At 42.9% G+C, this 25689-nt stretch overlaps 2 protein-coding genes across 3 annotated transcripts; one reads left to right on the top strand and one right to left on the bottom strand.

Annotated features, from left to right (window-relative positions):
• Nucleotides 1–3: 3 nt before the first annotated feature.
• On the top strand, nucleotides 4–12548 carry NRG4 (neuregulin 4). 2 transcript variants are annotated; one of them, XM_081124338.1, is made up of 8 exons: nucleotides 4–79; nucleotides 2815–2878; nucleotides 6003–6068; nucleotides 6701–6813; nucleotides 7910–8003; nucleotides 9236–9385; nucleotides 10484–10563; nucleotides 12466–12548. In XM_081124338.1, the coding sequence occupies exons 4-8, from the start codon at nucleotides 6783–6785 to the stop codon at nucleotides 12480–12482; spliced, it is 372 nt and encodes a 123-aa protein (XP_080980464.1). In that variant the 5' UTR covers nucleotides 4–79; nucleotides 2815–2878; nucleotides 6003–6068; nucleotides 6701–6782; the 3' UTR covers nucleotides 12483–12548. The 2 variants fall into 2 exon arrangements, with proteins under 2 accessions (XP_080980464.1, XP_080980465.1); XM_081124339.1 differs by lacking the exon at nucleotides 6701–6813 and having other exon boundaries at nucleotides 7–79.
• Nucleotides 12549–12901: 353 nt separating this feature from the next.
• FBXO22 (F-box protein 22) lies at nucleotides 12902–24127 on the bottom strand. The gene is made up of 7 exons (XM_081124337.1): nucleotides 23901–24127; nucleotides 23644–23782; nucleotides 21545–21632; nucleotides 20644–20739; nucleotides 18857–19021; nucleotides 17075–17240; nucleotides 12902–16486 (listed from the first exon to the last, which is right to left on the bottom strand). Exons 1-7 carry the CDS (start codon nucleotides 24056–24058, stop codon nucleotides 16069–16071), a joined length of 1230 nt encoding a protein of 409 aa, XP_080980463.1. The 5' UTR covers nucleotides 24059–24127; the 3' UTR covers nucleotides 12902–16068.
• Nucleotides 24128–25689: the final 1562 nt, after the last annotated feature.

The raw sequence follows: 25689 nt of genomic DNA, 5'->3' as shown, positions 1-25689 counted from the left end.
CCCGCCCGCCGCCCGCCGCGCAGCTGAGGCGCTGGCCAGAAATCCGCGGCCTCCGGGGAGCGCCGGCTGCGTGGCGCGGGTGAGGGGCCGCCGGGGGCGGGCGGGGAGGGGGCCGGCCGGGGAGGGTCGCGAGCGGCAGGCCGAGGTGGGGGCGCGCGAGCCGGGCGGCAACAGGTGCGAGGCCCCGGGACTTCGGACCAGCGCCGCTGGGACCCCGTGGCTCGGGCGCGGCGTCCTGAGCTCTCCGAGGAGCACGCGCCCCCTCGGCCCGGGCCCCTGGGTACCTGTCAGTACCTTTGGGGACACGTTTCTCAGCCCTTCCTTTCCGTTACCGCCTCATCCGCCTTTTTAGACATTTTGTCCGCTAATCCCCCCGCGCCACCCCCACCCCCCCGCGACCACGGGCGCAGCGTGTGCGCGGCTGCGGGACGCGCAGCGCGGGGGCGGCGGGGGCCCGGCGCAGGTGCGCGCGGCTGTCCCGGGGTCCGGTCGCCGGGAGCCCGGGCGCAGCCCCTGAAGCAGCCTCGGCCTTCATGGGGGCTTGGTGATTGTCGCCTCCATCAGTCCATCCTGCAAACATGGCCATTTTCCTAGGGGCGCCCGGCGTTTCTCATTGAAATATTGGAAAGGATGGGAAGCCCTCGTTTCTGAACGCCGAGTTCCAGGGTGGCCTTTGGCTCTGCAGACAGCATTGTCGTCCCTCTCACAGGCCCTCTGAAGCGGGATTTTGTCTGTTTGGGGGGCTGTGGTTTATTTGGTGTTTTGTTTGTTAGGTCCGTTTGGCCTCCCAGGAAGGTCAGTCATTCTGGCCTCTTGTCTCCTCGCCCCTCAGCGTTTCTGGCTAAAGACAGACTTCAGAACTCAGGCTTGGATCATACTTTTCTTAGACACAGGAATATCTAGATGGGGTATACAGGGTGTCTCCCCCCCCCCCAAAATGTATACGCACTTGAACAGCGGATAGCTCAATCTTGAAAATGAAATGTATTTTAATAAGCACTGCCTTTATAATTATTCAACGTGTGCGCATACATTTTTGGGGGGTGGGGGAATCCTATATTTTGGCAAGCTGAAAAATAAGCGTTCTTCTTCAGGCCCTTCCTCCATATCTTTCAATGTTTCTTACCCAAACCTAATGGCGAAATTTCGGGGGGGGGGGAAGCCCTTGGTGGTATTTGTAGAAGCTACAAATGGGTTGTCAGAGGAATTTTCTTCTCTGTTTCTGCGAGAAACGTGGACTGGAGAAAGTGGGGGTGGGCCAAGAATACTTGGGGGAACAGGGGTATTGGGGAAGGGGGTATAGTTTTCTGACAGGTGGTGGCAACATTTCAACTACACTTGAAAAAGTGTAAAAAAAAAAAATTTAAAAAGCTTTGTCATCACTTGCCCAAATTGTCACCCCATTTCCCCCCCACCTAGAACTCTCGTCATTTGATTAAAACCATGGAAAAGCCTCCAGTTACAATGTTAGTTAAAAGAGTGGGACGAGCATTTTGAAACTTGCAGGCTGAGGCTTTGGGACACCACTTGTTTACCTGGAATCTCTGTGGTCTAATAATACAATGTTTTGATTCAGGTGCAATGCTACTTTAAGGAAACTTTTTGGTATAATAGCTGCCTTTAAAAACCCTCTAGAGAGAGACTATGGAAAATACATGCTAACATCTTTTTACATATGCCTTTTAAGTGCTGTTGGTTTTTTGTGTTTTGTTTTGTTCTTTGTAATCTGAGTTCACACAGAAATGTAGGTGCAACCATTTTATGTGGTAATGTGAAATAAAAAATCCCCAAACCTGTAGAATCTGTCAGCTCCGTGCTGCCCTCTGGTGGTGGTGTACTTCACAGCACATACCCAAACCTTTCCCTCTGATAACATCTTTAGGGTGTGGAAAACCTAAATCAGAGCTGTACACAAAGATGCCCTTCGGCTTTCTCCAAACTTGTCCTGCTCTTGTTTTCAAATATCCTAAAGTCTAACACCCACAGGAGGATAGCCCTCGAGGCTGATCAGTTTACGCAGGGGTAGGGAACTTCCAGCCCTTGAAATCATTTGGTCTGGCCCTGCCAAGGCAACCACAGTTCCAGCCATCACATGGTGAGTTAATTAAATGTTCGACCAAATATAGCAGGCTAATTTTTAAGTTGATAATTTTGTATGGCCTACGAATGATGTTATAAATACCCAAATGGCCCTTGGCAGAAAAAAATGTTCCCCACCCCTGGTAGAGGAACTGTGAAGATCTGTGGCAGGCCTCTTCTGCTTGTTCTTAAACTTGCCTTGTAAGAATTACTGGGAGACACTTGCTTAAATTCACACTCTGGAGCCTCACCTCAAACCCATTAAAATCTTATCTACAGGAGAGTGGCTGGTCGTTTTTATTTTTAACTGCACCAGGTGATTCTTACCAACAGCAGAGAGAAATAAGCTGTAAGTAGAACAGGGGCTGCTTGAGTAGACTGTAGGTGACTGAGAGGGTATTTTGTGGTTGACGAAGGAGCCCACGGTGGTAGGAAAGTGGGAGCTATAAAGCAGGAGTGGGAAAAATTAACTGTGGGTTTTTGTTTTTTAAAAATATATATATATCTTTATTGATTTCAGAGAGAGGAAGAGAGAGAGAAACATCAATGACGAGTCATTGATCGGCTGCCTCCTGCACACCCCCTACTGGGCATCGAGGAGCCCGAGACCCAGGCATGTGCCCTGACTGGGAATTGAACCCCGATCTCCTGGATTATAGGTAGATGCTCAACCACTGACCCACTCCTGACCGGGCTAACCGTATGTTTAAGTTTTGTGTGTTATTTTCTTGCCAGACATACACCTGCTTCCGATGTGTCTGCAACTAGCATGATATCACACACCAAAATGCCTTTTGAGGTAAGTCAGATTTTCTTTTAGTTTTTTTTTTTAAAAAAAGTCTTTCAAGAGTACCAGAATCATATAACCAGAAAATTTGTGCATATATGCAGCTGCTAGATGATGAGAGGGCAGATTGGAGATAATGTTGCTCCTATGAATGTCTGGAAAAGGTTTCAGTTAAAATTCATTCTCTTCAGTTTGCTGCTTGTAAAAATATAACATATGAATCTGATGCTATGTGACTTGTGAAATTTAAATAATACCAAGAGATCTTAAGTTGTGAATGTTTATGTAAATGTTAATGTTTAACCTTCTCGATGTTGATTTATAATGCAACCTCACTAATTTGGAACATACAAGGAGAAAGCCAATCAGAGTTATTGAAAAGCCTGAGAAATGGAATATATGTGACTATGTGATATTTACTTAGAAATTTAAATACCCACAATAACTTCTAACAAAAGAGCTTTTAAAAACCCTGCTAAGATGGAGTTAATGAATAAATATTATTGACTCGTAATTAGTAAAATTCATGGGCATCCAGTCTATGTGGACAAAACACAAAGCACAGTACCAAGCACTCAGTAGGTCCTCAGTTAATATTGACTTTTAAAAGTCAATATTTCTAATAAGCATGTTAGATATGTTGAATGCAGGAAGCCCGTCTCGGAGTATGGTACTTTAGTGGCAGATTTCACCTTGAGAAGTGGCATACCAAGCGTCACACAATAAGAGCACCACCTGGGTGGAGGCCATAGTAATTCTCATTGTTTGTAGAGATTTCAAACTACAAGAAACCCACTAAAATTCTGCCTGCTTTTTATTACCAATAGTGGTTATGTATCAGAAATTCTAAACAGTGTCTGTGATAAAACACTCCTCCCTGAAAAATCTCAAGTCTAGGTTCTAAACAATTTCTGTAGTTACTGTAAGTTTTAGAATGTATATGTAAGCTTCATATTAGCACATCTTATTTATCCTTTAATTAATAAATCTTATATTCTACATGGAAGTTAATTCAGAGATCTCCCAGTTATACAGCCGGCCTTGAATAAACATGTACTCGGCTATACAGGTATTTTTCTAAGTAAATTCATAAAAATTCAGGGTAAGAAAGTATATCTTAAAAGTCTTCATCACAAGGGGAAAAGTTGTAACTATCTTTGGGGCTGGATGTTAACTAGACTTATTGTGGTTATCATTTCGCAATATATACAAATATGGAATCATTATGTCATGTCCCTAAAAATGTTATGTGTCAGTTATACCTCAATTAAAACTTTTTAATTAAATAAAACAATCAAATGGAAAAAAGATTGTAGCTATGTAGCACTTTCCTTTGAATGTGGGAGATAACGTAATAATGAAGAGACTTATTTTCAGAATATAGGGTTATATGGATTTAATATTTTCTTAAACCAAATGTACTATTTCCATGGTTTACATCAATCACGTAGTAACGTTTCTCAATTGTAGTTTTAGAAAAGATAACTGTCAACATGCCTGGCATACTTTAGATAATTATATGATGAAGAACCCTATACTTCATTTAAACAAAATTATAGTTTTACTCAATATTTTAAAATTTATGATTTTTAAACTCGTAGCTTTCCTTAATATATTATAGCTTTGTTATAGTTTGCAGGTAGCTATAACACCATCAGTATAAGTAATGTTCAGTGATTAAATTCATTTCAAATTGAACTTGGTGTTCTGTGAGTATTACCTTCTTTCAGTTCTATAAGTTCTTCAAATCACCATTTACATGTTATATGGTTTGTAAGGAAATTCCTTTTTTAAGAAACCCTTTGTAACACTTGTCTATGAGCTCCACGTTAAAATTTCTTTTCTCCAGACTAACACAGCACTCTTGAATTACACAGGCATGCAAAGGTAAATGAGTCTAAAAATGTGGTATAGTTCATAACTTTTTAAATTGGACAGTAATTGCAGAGGGCAGCTTAGTACCCCTCCTTTTCTAAATAAAATTCTACTCTATTTGCAACTCTGAACATGTGGGCTGAACTGGGTGGTTCCCTTGGCTGGTGCCTGACCTCTGTGCACACCTTAGTCTTTGTCTCAGTCTCGCCCACACTGCACAGTGCGGCAATATAAATCAGATTTTTGACCGGTTAGAAAATGCAAGGCCGCATTCAAAGGCTTTTGAAACACTGCATATCCAACAAAATTTGTTGTTTGTATGAATGGAAGTTTTCACCAAGGTAAGCCCTGTTTGTTTGGGAGAAGATATTCATACAATGAGCCAGTGATATTTCTCTCTCACTTCCTCCCCCCCCATCCCTCTCTCTCCTTGCTTGTCTGTATAAGAAAGAGTGATTGCCTCTGGGAGAAGACCTTGATATTATACCTTGTGATAATAGGAAGCTGAGATTTCTGTTACAGTCTTTCTGCTTAAGTCAGGAGTAAGTCCCCTTTATGAAATGAAAGTAAGAGTTTGTAATCATAAGTATAGATCCTTTATCTCTTCAAAATACATTTAATTTCTTTCTGTTATAGCAGATAAATTCACATGTAAGCATGTCTTATTAGCTACTTTGCCAGATGTCAGAAATTTTTGAAAGAGATTCGTGAATGCACAATCTACACTGAACTTTAAAGTACTTTTATAAAAGTTTTGAGGTTCTATAGGAATGCAAACCTTTCAAATGCTGTGAAAGATTTTCTTCTATAGTATGTTTTTGGCCATTTTCAATAAGCTGAAAAATGAAAAGTTATTGATTCTATTTAAAAATCAGATTTAAAATACACTATGAAAAAGTCAACTCAGGTCATTCAAATTCATTTACTGACATATCTTTCATATGTAATTTTATATATTATACTATTACATTAACAATGTTTATTAAGAGTTTTCTCTAGACAGAGGCTTAAGGTTACCTTACATTGTTTAGGCAATGATTTCTATTTAGTGCATTTGTACTACTGTTTAATGTTGACCTTTTACTTTTATCTGCTGATTTTTTTATTGATATCTAGTATTTTTTAAAATACTCTAACCAAAGAATTTTTGTCACTAGCATATGTCTTAGTTTCATAATTTAAAAGACTATTGCTATTAGAATATTTGACATTTAATAATGCCCTCAAAAGAAGATAATTTTTCCTAAATTATTAATTTTAGGTGCTGTTTTTCAACCCTAAACTTTTGACCAAGAATGAAACTATTTAAAAGTTAACATGCCAACAGGTAACTTCTTGTAAGCTTATATTTTTGTCAATGTGTGTCATATAGTAATAGAAAAAAATAGTTTTATATTAACACAGCTATATTTTCTTCATCTGCAGTTGATCCAAAAATCTGAAATATTTTGCTTTTAAAAGACCTTCCTTTACAACATGAAATTATTTTAGACATATATTTTATTGCTTTTCACAAACGAACACTTTCTAGTTTTACTCTAAAACAGATATCAACTTTTCAAATAAGTAAATGAAATTAGAATAAAAATACTCCGAAGTAGTGATTCCAGCTATTGATAAAATACCAAGTGTTGAGACTTGACTCATTATAATCCAGTTAAAAACGAGGAAGTTAATTTCAGCTATAGGACAAATTCTGATAGCTATGCTCCACCCTCAGTGGAAAGACCTATGTGATGAATTCTGGAGTTCTGATGTAATGTATTGTTAATCGGGATTTTATTTGTTTGCCAAATTATTCCAGAAAAACTGTAAGCACTATCTTATTAAAACTTGTTTGATTGTAAAGAAGCATGGGGTCATGTGAAAAAAAAATATCAAAGAATTCTAGTTTGGTTTCATTTTTCCACTTAAATTCTTTGTAGTTATGTTTTTCTCTTTACGTTTTTATACTTTTAGGTTATAACGTGATGGTAAAACTCTCCTATTTCTAAAAAGAAGGAGCCCTGGCCTGGTGGCTCAGTGGTTGGAGTGCCATCCTATGCACCATAAGGTTGTGGATTCAGTTCCAGGTCAGGGCACATACCTAGGTTGTGGGTTCCATCCCTGGCTCGGGAGCATACGGGAGACAACCAGTCAATGTTTCTCTCGCACACGGATGTTTCTCTCCCCCCGCCCCCAACATCCTCTCTCAAAAAATAAAATCAATGAAACATATTCTCAGGTGAGGATTAAAAAATAAATAAATAAAAAGTAGAAGAAAAGTTTTAAAATTTCAAATTCTGATGGCGGCAACATCTGGCTCAATAGCAATGATATCTTGGTATTAATATATTAATGGCAAAGAAACAATCAGTTTTTAAAAATTAGTATACTTTTTTTTTAAAAAAATATGTCTTCATTGATTTCAGAGAGGAAAGGAGAGGGAGAGAGAGAGGAACATCAATGATGAGAGTCATTGATCGGCTGCCTCCTGCTCGCCCCCTGTTGGGGATCGAGCCCGAAACCCGGGCATGTCCCCTGACTGGGAATCAAACCGTGATCTCCTGGACCATAGGTCTATACTCAACCCCTGAGCCACACCGGCCGGGCAGTATACTATTTTTTTAAGTGCCAAATTGGAGTCGTGCCGTATTCTTTCACATAAACTTACAGGTCATTGTCTAGACAGAAGCAGGAAGCAACAATGTACAATTTTAAACAATGAAATTCTCCCTTCATGGACAAGAGATAAAGGATTCAGCCATTTCTTCTCCTAATCGTAAACAGCAGTATAATGAATTGTACTATGGCTCCTTCTAAATTTTTCAGTATAATGGTTTTGGTGACCAGGAGTTAAAGGATAGGGATTTTTTTTTTTCTAAAGTGTACAGGAGATGGAGGCTGTAAGGTAGGAGAGGGCAATGCAACCTCAGACTTCAATATATTTAAGACCTAAAAGAATCTAAACACAGCCTTAGGACAGAGAAGCTCTTAGCTTAATTTTTCCATCAAAGGGACATAAGTCCCTACTTATCAAATAAGGAATAAGACTAAGTCCTTCATTTTGAGAAACAATTCTGATTTTTAGAATTGCTCCTTCAGTCTGAGAGGCTACTGCATTTCTTTGTTTCAGCAGAAGAACATTCCCATGCCTTTCTGTACTTCGCTTACATGTGTGTGTTTTAGATCATGAAGAGCCCTGTGGCCTCAGGCACAGGTCCTTTTGCCTGAATGGGGGGATGTGTTATGTGATACCTACCATGCCCAGCCCGTTCTGTAGGTGAGTGACAACGATGGGGCGGAATGGGGGAGGGGGGAGGGGCAATTTTATTTTTTATCATCTAACTTATTTGAGAAGTGATACTGAACAAAAAGTGTAAGATGAAAAAGTTCAAGGAACTCTTCACACTTACAAAGAACAGAATTATGCTCTTAAAACAGTGGCAAATCACAATCTCACGCAAAGCATTTATTGTGAAAATGGGTAGTGGTAGTTTCAAGCTTAGTCAGCTTTTTAAAGAATCCATTTTAGTGAACTCTATCTTAGCAATTCAGGGAAGACAGACTACACATTGAATCCTACTCGCCAAACAGCTAGAGAACTCACTAATGCAAAAAAAGCCCAACATAAGGTATTTTGCTTTGTGTTTAAGCTACATGATAACTGTGCTGGTACCAAAACTTACATTTGATAATGTTAGAAGGAAAATGAAGAATTAAGTTTTTCTTATGGTGGCAGTTATATTTGGTGGCAAATGAAGAGATTTAAAAATTCTAGAAAAGAAGGTAGTGAGGTAGGGAGAACTACCAGCCACTAAAACATACTATAAAGCAACAATATTGAAGCAGGTGGTAGAACCCAAAACGAGATGTGTAGGTCATTGATCAGTAATAGAGAGAAATGCTGTTACTTAAACAAATGCAACATGTTAAAGGAGGTGCTGTTAAACCATAGGAAAGGGAATGATTATTTAATAAAGTTGGGTTTGGAAAAACCATTTAGACCCACATCTACGCCAGACTTAACAAAGTAAATTTCAGATAAATGTAAGTGTGGATAATTCCATCACTGTAAACCTGGAACATAATGGGAATAGTCTATAATTTCTATGGGGTTTCTAGGCAATTAGAAAGCTTGAAAAGGAAGACAGCGAGGATTAGACTGCATCTGCTCATTGGTTTTACAGTAACTGTAGTTCTGTGAGCGCTGTAAAACATGCCTACCTAGCCTGTGTTCATAATCTGAAAATTTGTCTTTTTTCTTGACACCAGCTGGAAACTGTTTGTTGTCCGTATTAGTTAATGGAACATAGAACGCAATTATTTAAAAAAAATAAAAATTATATATATATGTTTTTATTGATTTCAGAGAGGAAGGGAGAGGGAGAGAGAGAAACATCAATGATGAGTGATCGGCTGCCTCCTGCACGCCCCCCACTGGGGATCTAGCCCGCAACCCGGGCATGTGCCCTGACTAGAACGCATTTCTTTATCTAATGTTTTATTCTATAGATGCATTGAAAATTACACAGGAGCTCGCTGCGAAGAGGTTTTTCTCCCAAGCTCCAGCATCCAAGTTAAAACTGACCTGTTTGCAGCTTCTGTGGCATTGGCTTTTTTTTTAATAACTCTTATCCTTGGAATCCTCTACTTCCTTTGCAGGTAACCAAAAAGAGATACGTGCTTTTGAAAAGAAAAAATAGTGTTTTCTGTTTCTCTAATAGTTATCGTTACTAAATCAGTAAGTCATTTTTTTGAAAGGTTCTTAAGCAGTCTGTTCTTTGTTACTGTCATTATTAACCTTGACTTCTCTAAACTAGTAGACATACATTCACTACAACAGTCATGCCGCAAACACCTAAATATTTGGGCTAGGTATGTTTAAAGTCAATTCTGAATGTGAAAGAAAAGAAACAACTTATGCAACATTGTAAATATAAATTTAACACATAGGGTTACTATCTAGGGTCAGCTCTTTGGTTAGTGTCTTCTACGTGCTAGGCATTGTACAACCATGAAGAATTGGGAACGGGGTAGCTGTTCCCTAACTTCATATCAGAGAGATTTAATCAACTTGGAGAGACATGTAAGCAGGCAATTAGTCTGAGAGACAACTAGTAACTCATAAGACAAAAGTAAAAATGACTTGTGAAAAAATGCTGTGCACTGAAGACTACTTTCATTAGTTTTAGTCTTCCATTTTTTTCCTGAAATTTTGTGAAAATAGGTATTAAGTTTAGGAATTATCTTAATTCTCATCATTAATCATTTTTCTTTCTTTTTCTCTTTTTTAAGGGAGTAGCATTGGTTACTAAAATTATATAGTGTTTAAGTGTACAATTCTGTAATACATCATTTGTACATTGTATTGTGTGTTCACCACCCCAAGTCTCATCATTAATTATTAAATGCACACTGTATGTTATCATAGATACTTGTGAAAATGGAATCCTGGAGTTGAACACAGTAGTTGACTAAAGCTACCCATGTCACATAAGGGTCCCAACAAATGAAAATGAACCTCTTTAAAAACAGCACAAAAACATTACACTAAAGTACATCTCTGCTGTCTTAAAGGAAGAGACTAAGTCCTCACAGGTGACCTGTCTGCCCTGGCAGATTTGTTAAATAACGGGGCCCAGTTTTAGGGCAGCCCTGACAATTTCAGGTAGTTGTGGAGAAAATGAATCTCCAAACATTCAAGTTCAGATTTTCTTTCTGCTTTTCCACTTACACAATGTCTTTCCTTCTTACTGTCAGGAAGGATTACCTCCCGAGGGCCAATTCAGTTGCATATGATATCGGCCTGGTAGAGACAGGCCATAGCAGTGGCCACCACAGTAAGTAACTTCCAAATGAAACGCTTATTTTAAAGCCCTGGATGAGACTGTTGTTATTACATGTAGGGATTTGAATCTAACCCAAAAAAAGGTTGACCCTAAGTTTCCTATGGGTTTTGAAATAAGCACACTTCTTCACATGTATTAGCGGTTATGATACAAGTCATTCTCCCCCCCCCAACCCCATGCTATTGCCCGGCCAGAGTGGCTCAGTTGGTTGAGCGTCATCCTGGGCACCAAAAGGTTGCCTGTTGGATTCCAGGTCAAGAAAAGGTTTGGGAAGTCACCTGCCCCAAGGCTTTCAATGCGCAAGTGCCTGCCCATGCTTGTTACAGTACCATGTCCTTCACCAACAGCATCTCTCCTCAAAAGGTCTGCCTCTAGATTTTTTTTCCAGAATGTTCAATCGGATGGTAAGAACTTACTTTTTAGAAACCACTGCACACACGAAACAACAAACACACCCCTTTCTGTTTATAAAAACACATTTGTAATAGAATAGAAAGTACCCTGGAGCCTTCCCACAGAGGTACTCTGGTTTAATTGGGGAAAGAACTGGAACTCAGGTATTAAGTTGCAACTTTTTTAAATGGAGGGTAAAAAAAGATGTCACAACAAAGGGTAAAAATCTGGATAAGGTAGTGGGCATAGCTCACTGACAACTTATTTTAGCTCATATTTGTGTTATGAAAATCACAGCATCATGGTATATTCTGTCTTTAAATTTAATAACCTCTTCACCAAGAAACTCCCCTTGCCAAACCGTGACGCCTTTAGCTACCTACCTTCTGATAGGTTTGTTCACATCACCTTGTATGCTCTGAATATAAACCCACAGCCTAAAGTCCTAGCGTGAATTTGGATTATAATTACGCATTATCCCTATTGCAAAAACGCCCATTTCTTCAAACGGAAAGAAATCCGTGCAGCGCTATTATCACAAACATCAGATGCCTATTCGTGCCAGGCACTGTGGTTCATATTTCATACACGTTCACTCACGAGTCTCGACACCTGTCATGAGGCAGGTGCTATTATTCTCATTCTATGAAAGAGAAACCTGAGGCTGAGAGGTTAAGACCAAGGTCACACATCTAGATCAAGGACTGAAACCCAGGCTGAGTCCAGCTCCCAAACCCCGGTTTTCATACTGCACTAGCGCTTCCACAGATATGGGTGACAGCCTCAGGGCTCACGGGCTGTAGAGGGAACTGCCCCCACATTTAAAAGCCCTCATGAGCCACAGGTTCTTTCAGTCCTGTTCCATACCTTCTTCTGTTTCCCTGCCATCCATAATTCTCACTGCTGTTCGAGTGACTCACTCTGGTAATCTTTTCCCCTTACCCGCTGCTTTATCCTTTGTAACATCTGGAAGAAAAAAAAAGGGTCACCAGGCTTGTTAGCACTTTGGGTAACAAACAGGAGTGAAGCAAGACAGGGATACTTTGCCTGGCCGGGCGTGGCTCAGCGGTTGAGCATCGACCTAGATCCAGGAGATCGCGGTTTGATTGCCGGTCAGGACACATGCCCGGGTTGCGGGTTCGATCCCTGGTTGGGGGCATGCAGGAGGCAGCCAATCAATGGCTCTCTCATCATTGATGTTTCTATCTCTTCCTCTCGCTCTCCCTTCCTCTCTCTGAAATCAATAAAGATATATTTTTAAAAATTATGAAAACAAACAGGGATACTTCCTTATATGACCTGAAGGGGGCGCTGACACGACCCTGCAGCGTTCTGAGGAGCATGTAGGGTGGGGAGTTGGCTTGTTTGGATGTGCTAGGCTGCCTTTCACAGCACAAACAGAAAGCGTGGGTGTGTACACCGGAATGATAAGAGATGTGCAGGTGGGTATGCATATAAAGGAAAAATGGGAGAAAACGCCTTCCTTCTCATTTCCCATAGGTCATGAAGAACACTGAAAAAATAGCAAAGTAAACCAAATCATTGCTGCTTTGTTACTAAGGCAGAAAATGAACCACCCCAAGGTAAAAGAAATTAAGATTTAATCCTTTGTTCCCTAAATAAGACTTAAGTTGTCATACCGAGAGACGGTCTGTTCTGCTGCAAGGTATGTGTGTTTGTGTCTTATTAACGCATCTGTAATGGGAATGGGGAAGTGGTAGCAGTCCTACATACAACATGCATGGGTTAAGCATGATTTTTCCCAGGAAGCTAATGTGTTCAGCAGCCAGAGGCCAACTGTCTCACAACTAAAGAGAATAGGTGGAAATCCTTTAAGTGCAAGGAGTAGCTGGTTTAGTGGCTGCAAAAACCACCTAACTTTTCACCCTGTTAAGCTGTCTGGGGAAGCTGCAGATACAGGTACGCTACGAAGACATTTCAGGCCAATTCAGTTTTATTCCTGTCTGTAATTCCAATGTCACAACAAGGCCTGGAACAGAGTATGTTTTAGGTACACGTATGGTGGTTGAATTTTGGGTAGTCACACTTGGAAATTGTGTAAATGTTAAGAAAATGGTCTCAGACTTCTCATTCTGATCATTTGCATTTAAAATTAATGAACAGGTTTTCTTCCAATTTCTTGTAATTATGCATCCTGCTTTTTCTGCAGGCTGTGATGACAATCACAAGAAAACAGTAACTTTTATACAAACTGTTTGTGAAATGAAAATGTTCCACACACACTTAGTACCAAAACTTTAAATGAAATTTATCGGCTTCTGCCAATGTTCTCTACTTTCTAGTAGCATATATTCTTGTTACCTGTCTCAGTTGTGCTGTAGGGCAAAAAAGTATATATGTATGACAAAAATAACATGTCTCAAAAGTGCCAATACTAAAAACTCAGGTAACAAGTTCTTTACAAAGGTATTAAGTTTGTTCTTTTAACAAAGACATTCTCACTAATGCTTACTGTGCTTTATTTTAGGATTTTTATTCAGCAGACCCATACCCAGTCTCTACAAATGAAAATCAAGTCAGTCATCTAAAAAAAAATCACAATTTCCAAGCAAGAGGATTTAGAGTCTTCTGTTTCCATTAAAATTTAACTTACAGTGGTGCTCATCTAAGCTGTACTGTGTGGGCATAGAATGACAAATAGAGATTTATTTTTTTCTCAAAAACTTTTACATGGATTGTAGAAGTTTATTTTACATTCTTTGCATGTTCACTGTGTTAGATTTGCAGTATTAATAAATGGCAAAACTTTTGCCCTCTGGCCTCTCTTACTCGGTTGAGAAGTTGGTGTGTTTACAGTCGTCCAGGTTTAGGCCTAGTTGAGGGAATTGCGGCAGTGACGTGGCCTACAGGACCCTCTCCATGAGAACAGGTCACAGAGATTATTAACCACATCGAGGTGCAGGGTGTCTATTCCCAGGTCTGAATCGCAAGGTCTGCCTTCCCTTTACTTCCTTAGATTGCTACCGGCTCATAAGGAGTTTCGTTCTACTTGGATAAAGGGGATGGAAATATATTCCTTTTACAAACCAACTGCAGCTGCAGAAAGACTTTGCTTTGAAAGTATATCAAGGAAATAAATATTTTTAAATGTCTTGATGAAATAAACCATCCTATCAATCTGATCATCACTCAAGAGCAGGCAGTTCAGTGTGTGAAGATGCTAACAGTGCATCTTTGTCTTTTTGTGCGCTTGTCAATTTTTTCAGGTGATGATTTTTCCAGTTTCACAAGTGGCTATAACAGCTGTCACTTCTAGGAATTTATGTTTTTAGTTTTTGAAACAGTAACTATTCCTTCAATGACTGCTTTTATTTAAGCCGAGCCTTTCAAAATTGTAATACCTTATTTTGTTTAACTTTGGTTACATTATAGTTCCCCTCCCTGCACTATCAAGGCCATTGAGAGGTGAGGGGGATGACTTTTGTTTCGTCAGGGCAACAGGTCCTCTAGTAACATCATAGCATTTAATGTCGCTTTGTTATGACATTGCTGAGATGCCTTAGGAACTTAAACTCTTATTTAAATCAAGCAGCCTATGGTACAATCGGTTTCATTATGTCATTTCGCCACAGTTCTAAGAACCTATCGATGACATTAAGGGAGGACTTAGTGTAGCACTCTGGTTTCTACTGGGTCAGCTGCTCTTCCACACCAAGGTTACAACCTGTGGCCAAATGAATTTTCTATTCAAATAAGCCCCAAAGGCTTGGCTACAGAAGTAATCCTATATTAACCTAAATTATATGAAATGACCCAGCAGCAGACTCTCCTTTGAGAAGTAACAAAACACTTTATATATTAATTTGAAAAAGTAAAATAATCCACTCAACCCCCAGGCTCATATTTTAAAATTTTTTCAGTTTTTAAATTCCCTTTTCCTCTACTATTTAACCAACTCTGATTACTATCACAGAACAAAGAAAATTTACAAAGTCTTTTCCTTATGTGCTATGTAACCATATCCAAGCGCTCAAATTGAGGCATTTTCTACTTGACAATGGGTACCAATGTTAAATAGTAAAAAAAAGTTAATAGCTAAATAAAAATGGCTAAAAAGTGCCATTCACAGACCAAAAGTTCTATGACAGTCAAACTTTCTTTGTACTTTTTTCAGAAACTAAGATCGAGGGTAACTATAAAACAAGAAACTTTTAAGTATTTTTATCATATACATAAACAGGGAGAGAAAAAAAGCTTTTGAGGTAAAAACTGGGAGAAGGGTGACTGAAAACAGACAAGCAGGAACGTTCACACACTTGACTGCACTTACCTTACAAGTTTCCTACTGTCCTGTCAGAACCACTGAGCGTTACGATAAAAGTGTCATGCACGGTTACATCACACTGTACCAGGTGGAACAGGTAAGTTATCCCGTGATGAAGACCTGGGGGGGAAAGTGGCTTCGACAAGACTGACGCTAATTTCTGTCTTGCAAAACAGTCTGCGGGGAAAAGAAAATATTTTTCCTTATAGAATAATAAAATACAGCTTATTAGTCTTGGCCGTTTATTTCACTAAGCGACTTTATAGAGTACTAAAATAAAGCTGTTCTTTAATATTTATCAAATAGGTAAAAAGTCAGTAATGATTTTGTTACAGCTTCTGAAAATCTCAGTAAGACTGTAAAGCAGGGAAAGCTCTCGCAAGCCATCTGAATATTAAGGGAGAAACTGTCTTTATGATTCTGCTGAACGGTCATCTCACACCTCAGAGGTAGTCGTGGAATGTCTGGAATCTCCATCCTATCGACGAACCCTGCCCTCCACCTTCCTGTGCAGGAGTCAAGTTCAAATCACATGCGCAGCAGCTACAGAATCTGGCGCCACGGCCACAATCGGTTTGCTCGTGGCCGACACGAAAGCTCTCGGCTCTCGCTCTGCGTTAAGTTGCACACATAGTCGTCCTTCGCCTGTTATATTAAAAACCAGCCCACCCCCCAAAGAAATCTTCAGAGCATCAAAGCTACAAAACCACATACGTATAAAGTCATTTTTGTTTGCAGTACATATATCCCAAGTTTGCATTTTCTGGAAAGGCAGAACCCAAAAGGCGTAGGCCGTGAAAGCCACTCTGCCGGCGGCTCTATTTCGATGACCCCAGGTGGATCAGCGCCACTATCGTGGTGTAGCTGTGAAACAGGTCGCCGTCCTTCACCTCGTTACACTTCTTCAATATGAAGTTGCCCGTGACTATGCGGTCACACCCAATCTCTCCGTTCCCGAAGAAGCCAAATAAAGGGACCGTGGGAAACAACTTCCTGAAGGCATCGGCCTCCACGTTGCCCTTGGCCCTGTAGTACTGAAAGCCCCTGCCCACGCACGCGAACATGAAGCCGACCGTGTTCTGCTCGGGGATGTTGGCCGCCTTGAGGCGCTGCATCGCCGCCTCGGCCGTCTTCTCGTCGCTCACGTCCTCGGTGAGCAGCACGGTGGCGCCCTGGACGCGCTGACCGCTAAACGACAGCCCGACCACACCGGTGGCATCGATATCCACGGGGTGCCTGGAAAATCAGATCGGTGGCAATTTATCATGAAGCATTAAAACCGTTCAGTGTGTAAAAGGGGAGGAGCCTTTAGTGCAGCTCTGGGCTGGGCACTAGTAGGTTTTGTACTTTAGAAAAGTTTCCGGAACCCCTTCCTTCCTTGTTGGTTTTTTGATTTCCAAGAGGATCCCTGCGGTTTCCTGTTTTGTGTTTATACAGTGTGTCTAACGATAAAGCAAGAGGAAGATAAAAAACACCCATGATGCTCTGGCTGGTTTGGCTCAGTGGTCAGAGCGCTGGCCCGCAGACTGAAGGGTCCCGGGTTCGATTCTGGCCAAGGGCACGTACCTCGGTTGCAGGCTCGATCCCCGGCCCCGGCTGGGGTGCATGCGGGAGGTAACAAATCATGTGTCTCTCTCATATCCATGTTCCCTCCCTCCTTCCTTTCCTCCCTCACCTTCTCTCCCTTCCACTTTCTTTGAAAAGCAATGGAAAAAATATCCTCAGGTGAAGATTAAAAAATAAATAAAAAATAAAGACCCACAGGAATAAACACCTGAGAAAGCTTCCCGTCACCCACAGAAATCAGAAGCATGTCAGACATACTTTTCGGAGGTCAGCGACGCCAGGTGGTCCACCTGGCCTCCAGCCACGACAACGTCCATGTCACAGAAAGTGCTGACCACTCGCTGCAGGTAATTGCTGGCTCCCACCTTACAGCAGTTATAGCCGAACACGAGGACCACACGAAGCTCGGGGTTATCTAAAAGGCCTGCCGGGAAATGAAGAGCAGCAATGAGAGAGAAATCTGCTTTATTAAAACTTTATTTCCTTCGTTTTGAAAGATGAAACATCACTGCGAATGACTTGCACTCCTAGTTACATGCAAGTCGGTGCTCAAGCCGTCAAGTTTCCCATCTTTTATAAACTTAAACACTACTTAAAACCTATGCCACCATTTTTCCCCGTTCAAAAAACTAAATGGCTATTTGAAAATAACACAACAACTCCACACAAATAAGGAGGCAGCTGTAACTGAGCAGCACCCTGTGGACCCCGGTGCCACTGTCTCCACACAGGCCGCCAGCCGGACCGAAAGGGACCCCGGTTCACAGCGCAGAGCGAGCGGCAGTGGGAACTTAAAGATCCAGGGAAAACGGAGAGAAAGGCACTAACCACCTGGAGTGGGGTGAACGTGGTCTCCCCAAAAATAAACCCACATCAAATACCTGGAACATGACCTCACTGGGAAGAGGGTCTTTGAAGTTATAATGAAGGACCCTGATGTGAGAGTACCTGGATTATCGGGTAAGCCTAAATACTGTGACAACTGTCCTCACAGAAGACACGAGAGACAGAAGAGGAGGCAGGGTGACCAGAGAGGCAGAAATGGGAGAGACGCAGCCGCGAGACTGTCGAAAGGCTCCAGAAGGTAGAAGAGACGAGAACAGGTTCACCCCTGGGGCCCCAGGGAGTGTGGCCCCACCGATGCCTTGACTTCAGACTTCTCATTTGATACTCACGGCTCTGTAAGTCAGTCCTTTCCACTTTACAGGGGAAACAGGCGCTAAGAAAAGTTAGGAAACTTGTCCAAAGCTACAAAGTAGCAAAGCCAGGGCAGCTGCAAGCTCCACTCTCCTGCCTCACACCATAGACTGGCCCTGGAACTTCCCACCCTCCCCCAGGGCCCCTCCGCCTCTCCCGCGTGCCCCAGAGGCCTGCAGCCCGCAGCTGCCACTGTGGCTGCCCACTCCTCCGTGTGCCGCCCTCCCATCCCCACCGACCCTTTCACTCATTTTGTGCGCTGAGGGACAGCTGCACAGCCAGGCTCAGCGTGTGCACTCCTTTCTTTTTCTGATCAGTAAACCACTCACAAATTTTCCCTCTGTGGCTACACGATTTTTTATTCCCATTCGGTTCAGAGCCCTTTCAAATAAGGGAGGCTTCTCTCTGTAGGACGGCTGACATGTGCATAAGCGAGGGGTCACCCCTGAGTATTTTTCATGCCAACAGTGATTTTGTTCATGAGTCAGTGCCGATCAGTTCATTTGCAGACGCAGATGAAAGGCCTTGCTCTGCCTGAGTAACTAGTTTGTCGCAGACTATGCTGAATTAAGCTTTCTCGTCAGAGCTTAGACACTACGCCAATTCGCTAACTCTTCAAAATGACCTCTCAGGACCTGCCTGCTTCAGCCAAGCTTCCTGTGTGATACATCCTTGCTCGACAGAGTCTGCCTGAACTCACCCCTTTTCTAAAACTTAGGATGCGCTGCGCTAGCCCGTTAATCACTAGTTCCAATTACCCACATTCCAGTAACGCGCACTTTATTCAGACTCTTAAAATCAACCAACAAGACGGGAAAGGAACGGTAAGTAACAGTCACTTGCCTACTTCGGTGAGCTGGCGTCTTTCCAGTGTTAAATTCTTTGGATCCTTGGCAAAATGAAAGGGTTGTATTTTTATCCCTTCCACTTGAGGGAACAGTAGAGCAAAACCAGATTCTCCAATTTCTATTTCCTGAGGCCGGTTGCTACCCGATCCCATCGGAGTCACTAGGAAAAAAGTTAAGCAGTTTCGTGACCGGATGCAATAAAAACTGAAGTTTCATTTCATAACAGTGTAAATACCCAGCCCGCCTAGGTCACCCACATAATCAACAAGCTAACCGGCCACTATCTGAGTAAGTTTTCAGCTTTGAAATGTTTAGGGGCATAGAGTCATGATGCCTGCAGTTTACTTTCAGAGGGTTCAGAAAGAGAGGTGTTTATAAGTAAAGCCAGAGCAAGCAAATGTTGCAAAATTTTTTTAAATGGTGACTCTAGATGAAGGGTATGTGGGTGTTTATTGTACTATTCTTCTTTCAACTTTTCTACAGGTTTGAAGTTTTTCTAAATAAAAAGCTGGGGAAGAGGGTAGTAAATACTTTTTCACAGCAATTCCGCTTTAAGAAATTTATCCTGGGCTAAAATATTTGGCCATTAATAAAGTATACATATACACAGATACAGAGAGAGAGAAAGAAAGAGAGAAATACTTTTATCAGAGAATTTTTTATAACAAATAAAAAAGAAAAATCGAAATGCCCTACACTGGTATTTAGATTAAAAGTTACATTTATACAATCAAATGTAGCCATTAAGAATGACAGCAAACATATTTATTGGCATGGAAATATGTATGTAATATGTTGTGAATTTTGAAGGTAGGTGTTACAGACAAAATTGTTATTCCCCCCCAAAATCACATGAAGTCCCAACCCCCACTGTGACTATTTTTGGACATAAGGCCTCTAAAGAGGTAAGTGAGGTTAAATGAGACCCTAAGGGTGAGGCTCTCATGAAACAGGGCTGGTGTCCTTACAAGAAGAGGCAGAGAACCCAGGGATGTGCACAGAGAAACGGCCATGTGGGGACACAGCAAGAAGGCAAGGTGGCCACGGGCAAGCCAGAGAGGCCGCAGGAGAAAGCAAACCTCCCAACACCCTGATCTTCGACTCCCAGCCTCCAGAACTGCGAGAAAATAAATGTCTGGTTTAAGCCACCTTGTCTGGTATTTTGTTATGGCAGCCCTAGCGGACCAGTACAAATACAGTAAGTTACAAGTCTAGAGAGAATTATATTCTTCATACAGACACACATGCATGGCAGGTAGGGACTGACGGGGAGAGGGCACCAGGGAGCTTCCGGGGAGATGGACACATTCTGTATCTTGTCTGGCGTGTTGTTTACATTTGTCAAAACTCATTAAATTAATTGTACAATCAGGACTGTGCATTTCACTGTACATTTACCTGAAGAAAGAAAATGCCCTCTGCCCATGTAAGAATGGACAAATTTTCTCAAACTTGAAATTTTTCCAACCAAAAGGAGGGTGGATTGTAGCTGCTTTGGAAACAATCACTAAACAGTGGCCTAAGAGGAAAGATTCTGATCAGCTGCCTTCGTGGAAGTTGGAGATATGCTGGGATATGTGTAGAACTGGCTCAAAGGTGAGTAGTAGGTCCCAGAAAAGACAAGGTGACAAGTCCTGACTTACTCCTGATAAATATGACTACCTTCAATGTATCTGGAAGGCCCAAAATATAAACGTGCTTTTAAGCTAAAAGGAGTTCACCCATCAACCGGCCCCCACAGGCATGTGAGGGAGGAAAACATCCAGTTGGCATTTCTCTCACCGACAATCCCCGGGGCCACAATCCCAAGGACTTGGCACTGTTTTGGGAATAGCTTCTCAAGGGCAACTGCTGTTTCCATAGTAGTTCTTTTCCTTGCTGTAACAACACAGTAGCAAAATTATTAAATGTCATTCACATAAGGTCAAATCTGATGGTGTAGAGGGAAAAAAAGGCAAATACCAAATAAAGTTTAAGTCATTTGACATCAGAAGGCTTTATAAGGAAGTCTAAAAACTTGGATAAAACAAATGTGTTCCTGTTGTGGGCCTGTTTTATATTTTAATTCTAAATTTGACCTTTATCATCGCCAGTGTGCCCTTCTGCTTTGGTCATATACAGCTCTTGCTCCAAGGACGTCAAACTTTGCTGCAGCAGCTGGATTTCAGGCCTGTTACCCTCTGTTCAGCTGATACCACAGCACAAGGGTTTTGCATACAGTCCCCTGGATCCAAGCCGGATGGTAATCCACGGCCTCGGGCTAACTCTGGGCCTCAGTGTGCCCTCCTGGGACACAGGCCCCTGCTCGAGCCAAGACACTGTGTCTATACACATCTTTGGTAAACGGGTGCTCAGCATCCCACACAATGAAAGGCTTGAATAGCCAAAGACACACATCCTCTTTTAATAATAACAAGAAGTGCCTGGAGGATTCAAGCATTTCAAAACGAGAAAAATACCTTCCTAGAGAATTTGTTTCAATGGTACTGCAAGGTTCAGAAACCAATCGTTAAAGCAAAAAGAGCTCTTCAAGGCTCAAAGAGAATATATTCATTCATTCTACAGGCAGTAGGCCCAGAGCCTCAGACACTGAGTAACTCTCGGGACTAGGACAATATTTAACTCCAAACAGAAGATACATAAGGAAACAAAAATACCCCAAACTTTTGCTTTTGATACTCACCTCTCTTGTGGCCTCGACACTCTTCCAGACTAATGAAAGTGTCAGAATCAGCCATGTAAAGAACTGTCTGTGGTAAGATATGAACATTCTGCAAAGAAAAAAATGAATTGGGATTAGAGCCCAGGAATCTGTGAGGGCTTTTGTGGTGACTTAAAGTTTCATCCTGGTCCAAGCTGCTGTTGACTGCCCCTCTGTCAGGTCCATCCACTTCTCATTAATTTTCCACTCATGCTCTTTCCTTTTCAGCTCAGTCATTTGTTAAACATCTGTTATTTCTTCAAGTCAAACTCATTCCAGACTAACTCAACAAGTTCATTTTCAAAATAATGTAAACTCTTAAAAACATTAAGTACCAGTAAAAAAAAATAAAATTAAAAAAATTAAAAAGCTACTTGCTTTATTTGAATAGGCATTACAGTGACCGAAACAGCTCAGCAACAGAGGGGAGGTATTAACAGCATCACACTCCTCATTTCACTGCCTGTCAAATTAAATATTTCAGGTCTTTGTTTCCACTGTACTAACTACAGTCCTACAGGAACTTTTGTTTACAATTATCTAGACATACACACTTCTTTACATATTCTCCTGCAGCTCTTTTTCCTTTCCCACTTGATTTAAGATGGTTTCCCCCTGGTCCTGGCCGGCGTGGCTCAGTGGTTAGACCATAGGCCTGCGAACCAAAGGGATGCAGGTTCAATTGCTGGTTAAGGGCACAGACCTGGGTTGCAGATTCAATCCCTGGCCCCTGTTGGGGCGAGCGCGGGAGACAACCAACCAATGTGTCTCACACCGATGTTTCTCTCTCTCTCCTCTCTCTCCTCCCTTCCACTCTCTCTAAAATCAATGCGAAAAAATATCCTTGGGTGAAGATGAACAACAAAAAACAGTGTTTCCTCCAAGAGACAGCTTAGTGCCACTGAATAAAATAAGAGACTATAAGTCTATATAAACATAAATAAATGAGTAGTTTGAAACACGATGTTAACATAGTTTCAAAGTATCTCCCCTCCAAATACTTATTACAGCGGAAAAGAGTAATTTTACAGTAGCAACACCTGGCTGACACCATGTTACTAAAAAAATCAAAGGTAATATCACCAGTGATGGGACAAATGGAAACCATATGCCACCTGATACCCTGCAATGAGAAAAGCACAGCATCACTTGGGATATTCGGGCCAAAGACACATAATGTCAACCTAAGAAACATCATAAGCTTTACAAAATAACTGGCCTGTAATTTACATACATGTCAAAGTTGTCAAAGTCAAGGAAAGCTTGAGAAACGGTTCCAGAACAAAGATTCAAGAAACGGGACAAATAAATGCAACATAAAATTCTAAACTGAATCCTTTTGCTTTGAAGGACATCACTGGGGCAACTGGCAAAATGTGAATGGAATATGAGGGTCAGATGGTAGAAATGTATCGGTGGTAATGTCCTGACTCTGATGGTTGTGTGGTGGTCATGCTATGTCCTTGTCTGTATGTAACGCATCCTGAAGTAAAAGGGAGTGACAGGGCACCCGGGTGGCAAATACTCTCAACTGGCCCCCCCCACTCCCAAGTGAGAGCAGCCTCACTGTCACCTGCGCTCAACAGGCTGCCTCTCTGCCTCCACAGTTCAACTTTTTACCTGCCCAGGTATTGCCAAGCATTTGAAATTGGAACCCAGAAACACAGCACAAAAGAGTACATAGGATCGGGGTTTGAAATATTTGGGTTTAAGATTAGCTCTTGGCCTTTTTATGTGACACTAAGCTAAAAAGACCCAGCTGCCTTTAATGCAAAACAGTGACGACAATACTTGCTTCAAGGGAAGCCGGTAAAGGAAAGGTTCTGCACAGCATTATCCTAAGAGTAAAAAATCTGGATACATAAAGTGCCCAACATTTGAGGAATGGTCCAATAAAATCATGGCACGCCCTTACAATACACGATCATTAAACCTGATATTTACAAAACCTTTCCATGTCACGAGAAAATGTGCCCTAAACTCTAAACAATAAGCCCATGTACGAAACTGGTACAAAACCAGATTTAGCTCTCAGACGGACCCTCCCCCCCAAAGGCCCGCGCGGGCCCCTCCCCACTTGCCTCCAGCTGCTCGGCCGCGGCGCGGACCAGGCAGTGCTCCTGCGGGTGGCCGCCGTCCGCCGGGCCCGCCGAGATCCAGGCCACCCCGCGCTGGGCGCGCAGCACCCTGCGCACGCTCTCCCTCCACAGGCGGCTCACGCTGCGGGCGGGACCACAAAGGGCTGTGAGCCGGCGCCCTTCCCGCTCCCGCTCCCGCTCCCGCTCGGACCCCGCGCCCCGCACACCCGGCGAGACCAAGCCCGGCCAGCCCGCCTCACCCGGCCACCCGCAGCAGCGCCTTGGCGGGCAGGAAGCTGAGCACTCGCTCCACCACCTCCGCCAGGTTACTCAGCACGAAGGCGCTCTGCGGGTCTGCGGGGCAGCCGCGATCGGCCCCGCCGCCGCCACCGCCACCGCCACCGCCCGCCGGCTCCATCCCGCCCCACCGGTTCCGGCCGCAGGACCGGGGCGCGGAGGGGTTACGCAGCGGCACCAGCCCTGGCCAGTGCGCAATGCGCAGGCGCGAGCCACTTCCGGCCGGGGGCGGGACCGGGACCGGGACTTCCGGCAGTGGGCTTCCGGCGTGGGTCGGCGCTCGCCGGCTCTAACGTCGCCCTCCCGACTGTCAGTCCCGCCGTTGCTGCAAAGCCAGCCAGCTGCCTTCTCTTTCTCCAAGTGACAAGTCCCTGCAGGCAGAGACTACGTGACGCTGGGTGGTCTCCACAGCCCCGGCGCCTGGTAACACCATGAGCCCAGTTTCTCAGCGGGCGGTATCCGCTTTAGAAGCCCACCGCGGGTGTGCGAATGAGCGCTGCTCCCGCCCGCGCGTGGCCGCGCTTGGCGACCACCTGCGCCGCCGTCCCCGCGTCGCGTCGGCGCGCCTCGTGCTCACCCAGGCATGCTGACTCGGACTGGGGCGGCCCCCCAATTCCGATGCAAGCTCGGGCTGAGAACCACGGGTGCAGGGAAAGGGAGCACAGCAGACGCGCCTGTGCCTGACCTGCGCTCCGGCCGCTCCCCTGCTGGCGAAGCCCTGGCTCGATGCCCGGTAATTGGTCTAAACTAGTGGGTCTCAAACTTTCTGGCCTCAGGACTCCTTCACACTAGGAAATACTGACAGCCCCAAAGAGCTTGTTTATGTGCGTTATGTCTGTTAACATTTACCATAGTACAATATTTTAATATTAAAGTAATAAATCCATTACAGATTAACAATAACATTTTTATGAAAAAATAGCCCAGCCCCCCAGTAGTGAATAGTGACATCTTCACATTTTGCAAACCTCTATAACTTCTGGCTTAGTAGAAGGCAAGCTGGATTGGCTTTTGAATTCAGTCTGTGGCAATATCATGTCATGTGGCCTCTGGAAAACTCCACTGTACACTTGAGAATGAGACTGAAAATGGCAAATGTTTTATTATTAAGAAAATAATTTTGACCTGCAAAACCTCCTAAAAGGGTCTCATGGGGCCTCCAGGGCTCCCCAAATGACATGTTGAGAACCTGTAGCTTTCTCTTGTTAAATCAATCTGCTCAACATGGTCTAAAGTAATCATGATGATTTCACCCTTCCCAGCAGACAGTAGTTTAGGTGTGGCCCCAGTTCTAGGCAAGGAAAGGTGAGGGGCACTATGCTGGGGGGAGAGGGGACTTCTAAAGAATCCCACACCTCCTAAGGAGACACTGGGAGAGGGGACCATTATTTACCTCTGGATGAAGTAGCATGATTGCACATCAATCCAAAGGTGAAATCAACACAGAAAAATCTCAAAGAAGCAAAGCAGAGCCCAGATGTACTGTCCCTGGAGTTTTCCTACCTCTGGACTTCTTTTAAATGACATAACTTGACAGATGTGTGTAAGGAAGCTATAGGTACACTAAAGAGGGAGCAGATTATTGGAACTGGGGGAACTAGGGACAGCCATGAAGAATTTCTATTAAATGAGTGTGGGAAAGCAAAAAGGTTGAGGAAAGCCTGAGGATACCACATCTGTACACACCACTTCTGGGGTCTGTAGCTTTCTCTTGTTAAATCAATCTGCTCTCTTCCTCTCAAGTCTCTCCTC

This window comes from Miniopterus schreibersii (genome assembly GCF_964146895.1).
Source record: "Miniopterus schreibersii genome assembly, chromosome: 22".
NCBI classification, from domain to species: Eukaryota; Metazoa; Chordata; class Mammalia; order Chiroptera; family Miniopteridae; genus Miniopterus; species Miniopterus schreibersii.
This window is presented reverse-complemented; position numbering and strand designations above follow the sequence as displayed.

Bases quoted from the DNA above. Each gene is read 5' to 3' on its own strand.
- NRG4 (XM_081124338.1), top strand. From the start codon at position 6,783: ATGCACCATAAGGTTGTGGATTCAGTTCCAG. The intron at 6,814-7,909 runs GTCAGGGCACAT...TGTGTGTTTTAG, and splicing joins GGTTGTGGATTCAGTTCCAG to ATCATGAAGAGCCCTGTGGC. The intron at 8,004-9,235 runs GTGAGTGACAAC...TTTATTCTATAG, and splicing joins ATGCCCAGCCCGTTCTGTAG to ATGCATTGAAAATTACACAG.
- FBXO22 (XM_081124337.1), bottom strand. From the start codon at position 24,058: ATGGAGCCGGCGGGCGGTGGCGGTGGCGGTGGCGGCGGCGGGGCCGAT. The intron at 19,022-20,643 runs GTGAGAGAAATG...CTTTTTTCCTAG, and splicing joins TGTGGCCCCGGGGATTGTCG to TGACTCCGATGGGATCGGGT. The intron at 16,487-17,074 runs GTATGTCTGACA...CTGATTTTCCAG, and splicing joins GCGTCGCTGACCTCCGAAAA to GCACCCCGTGGATATCGATG.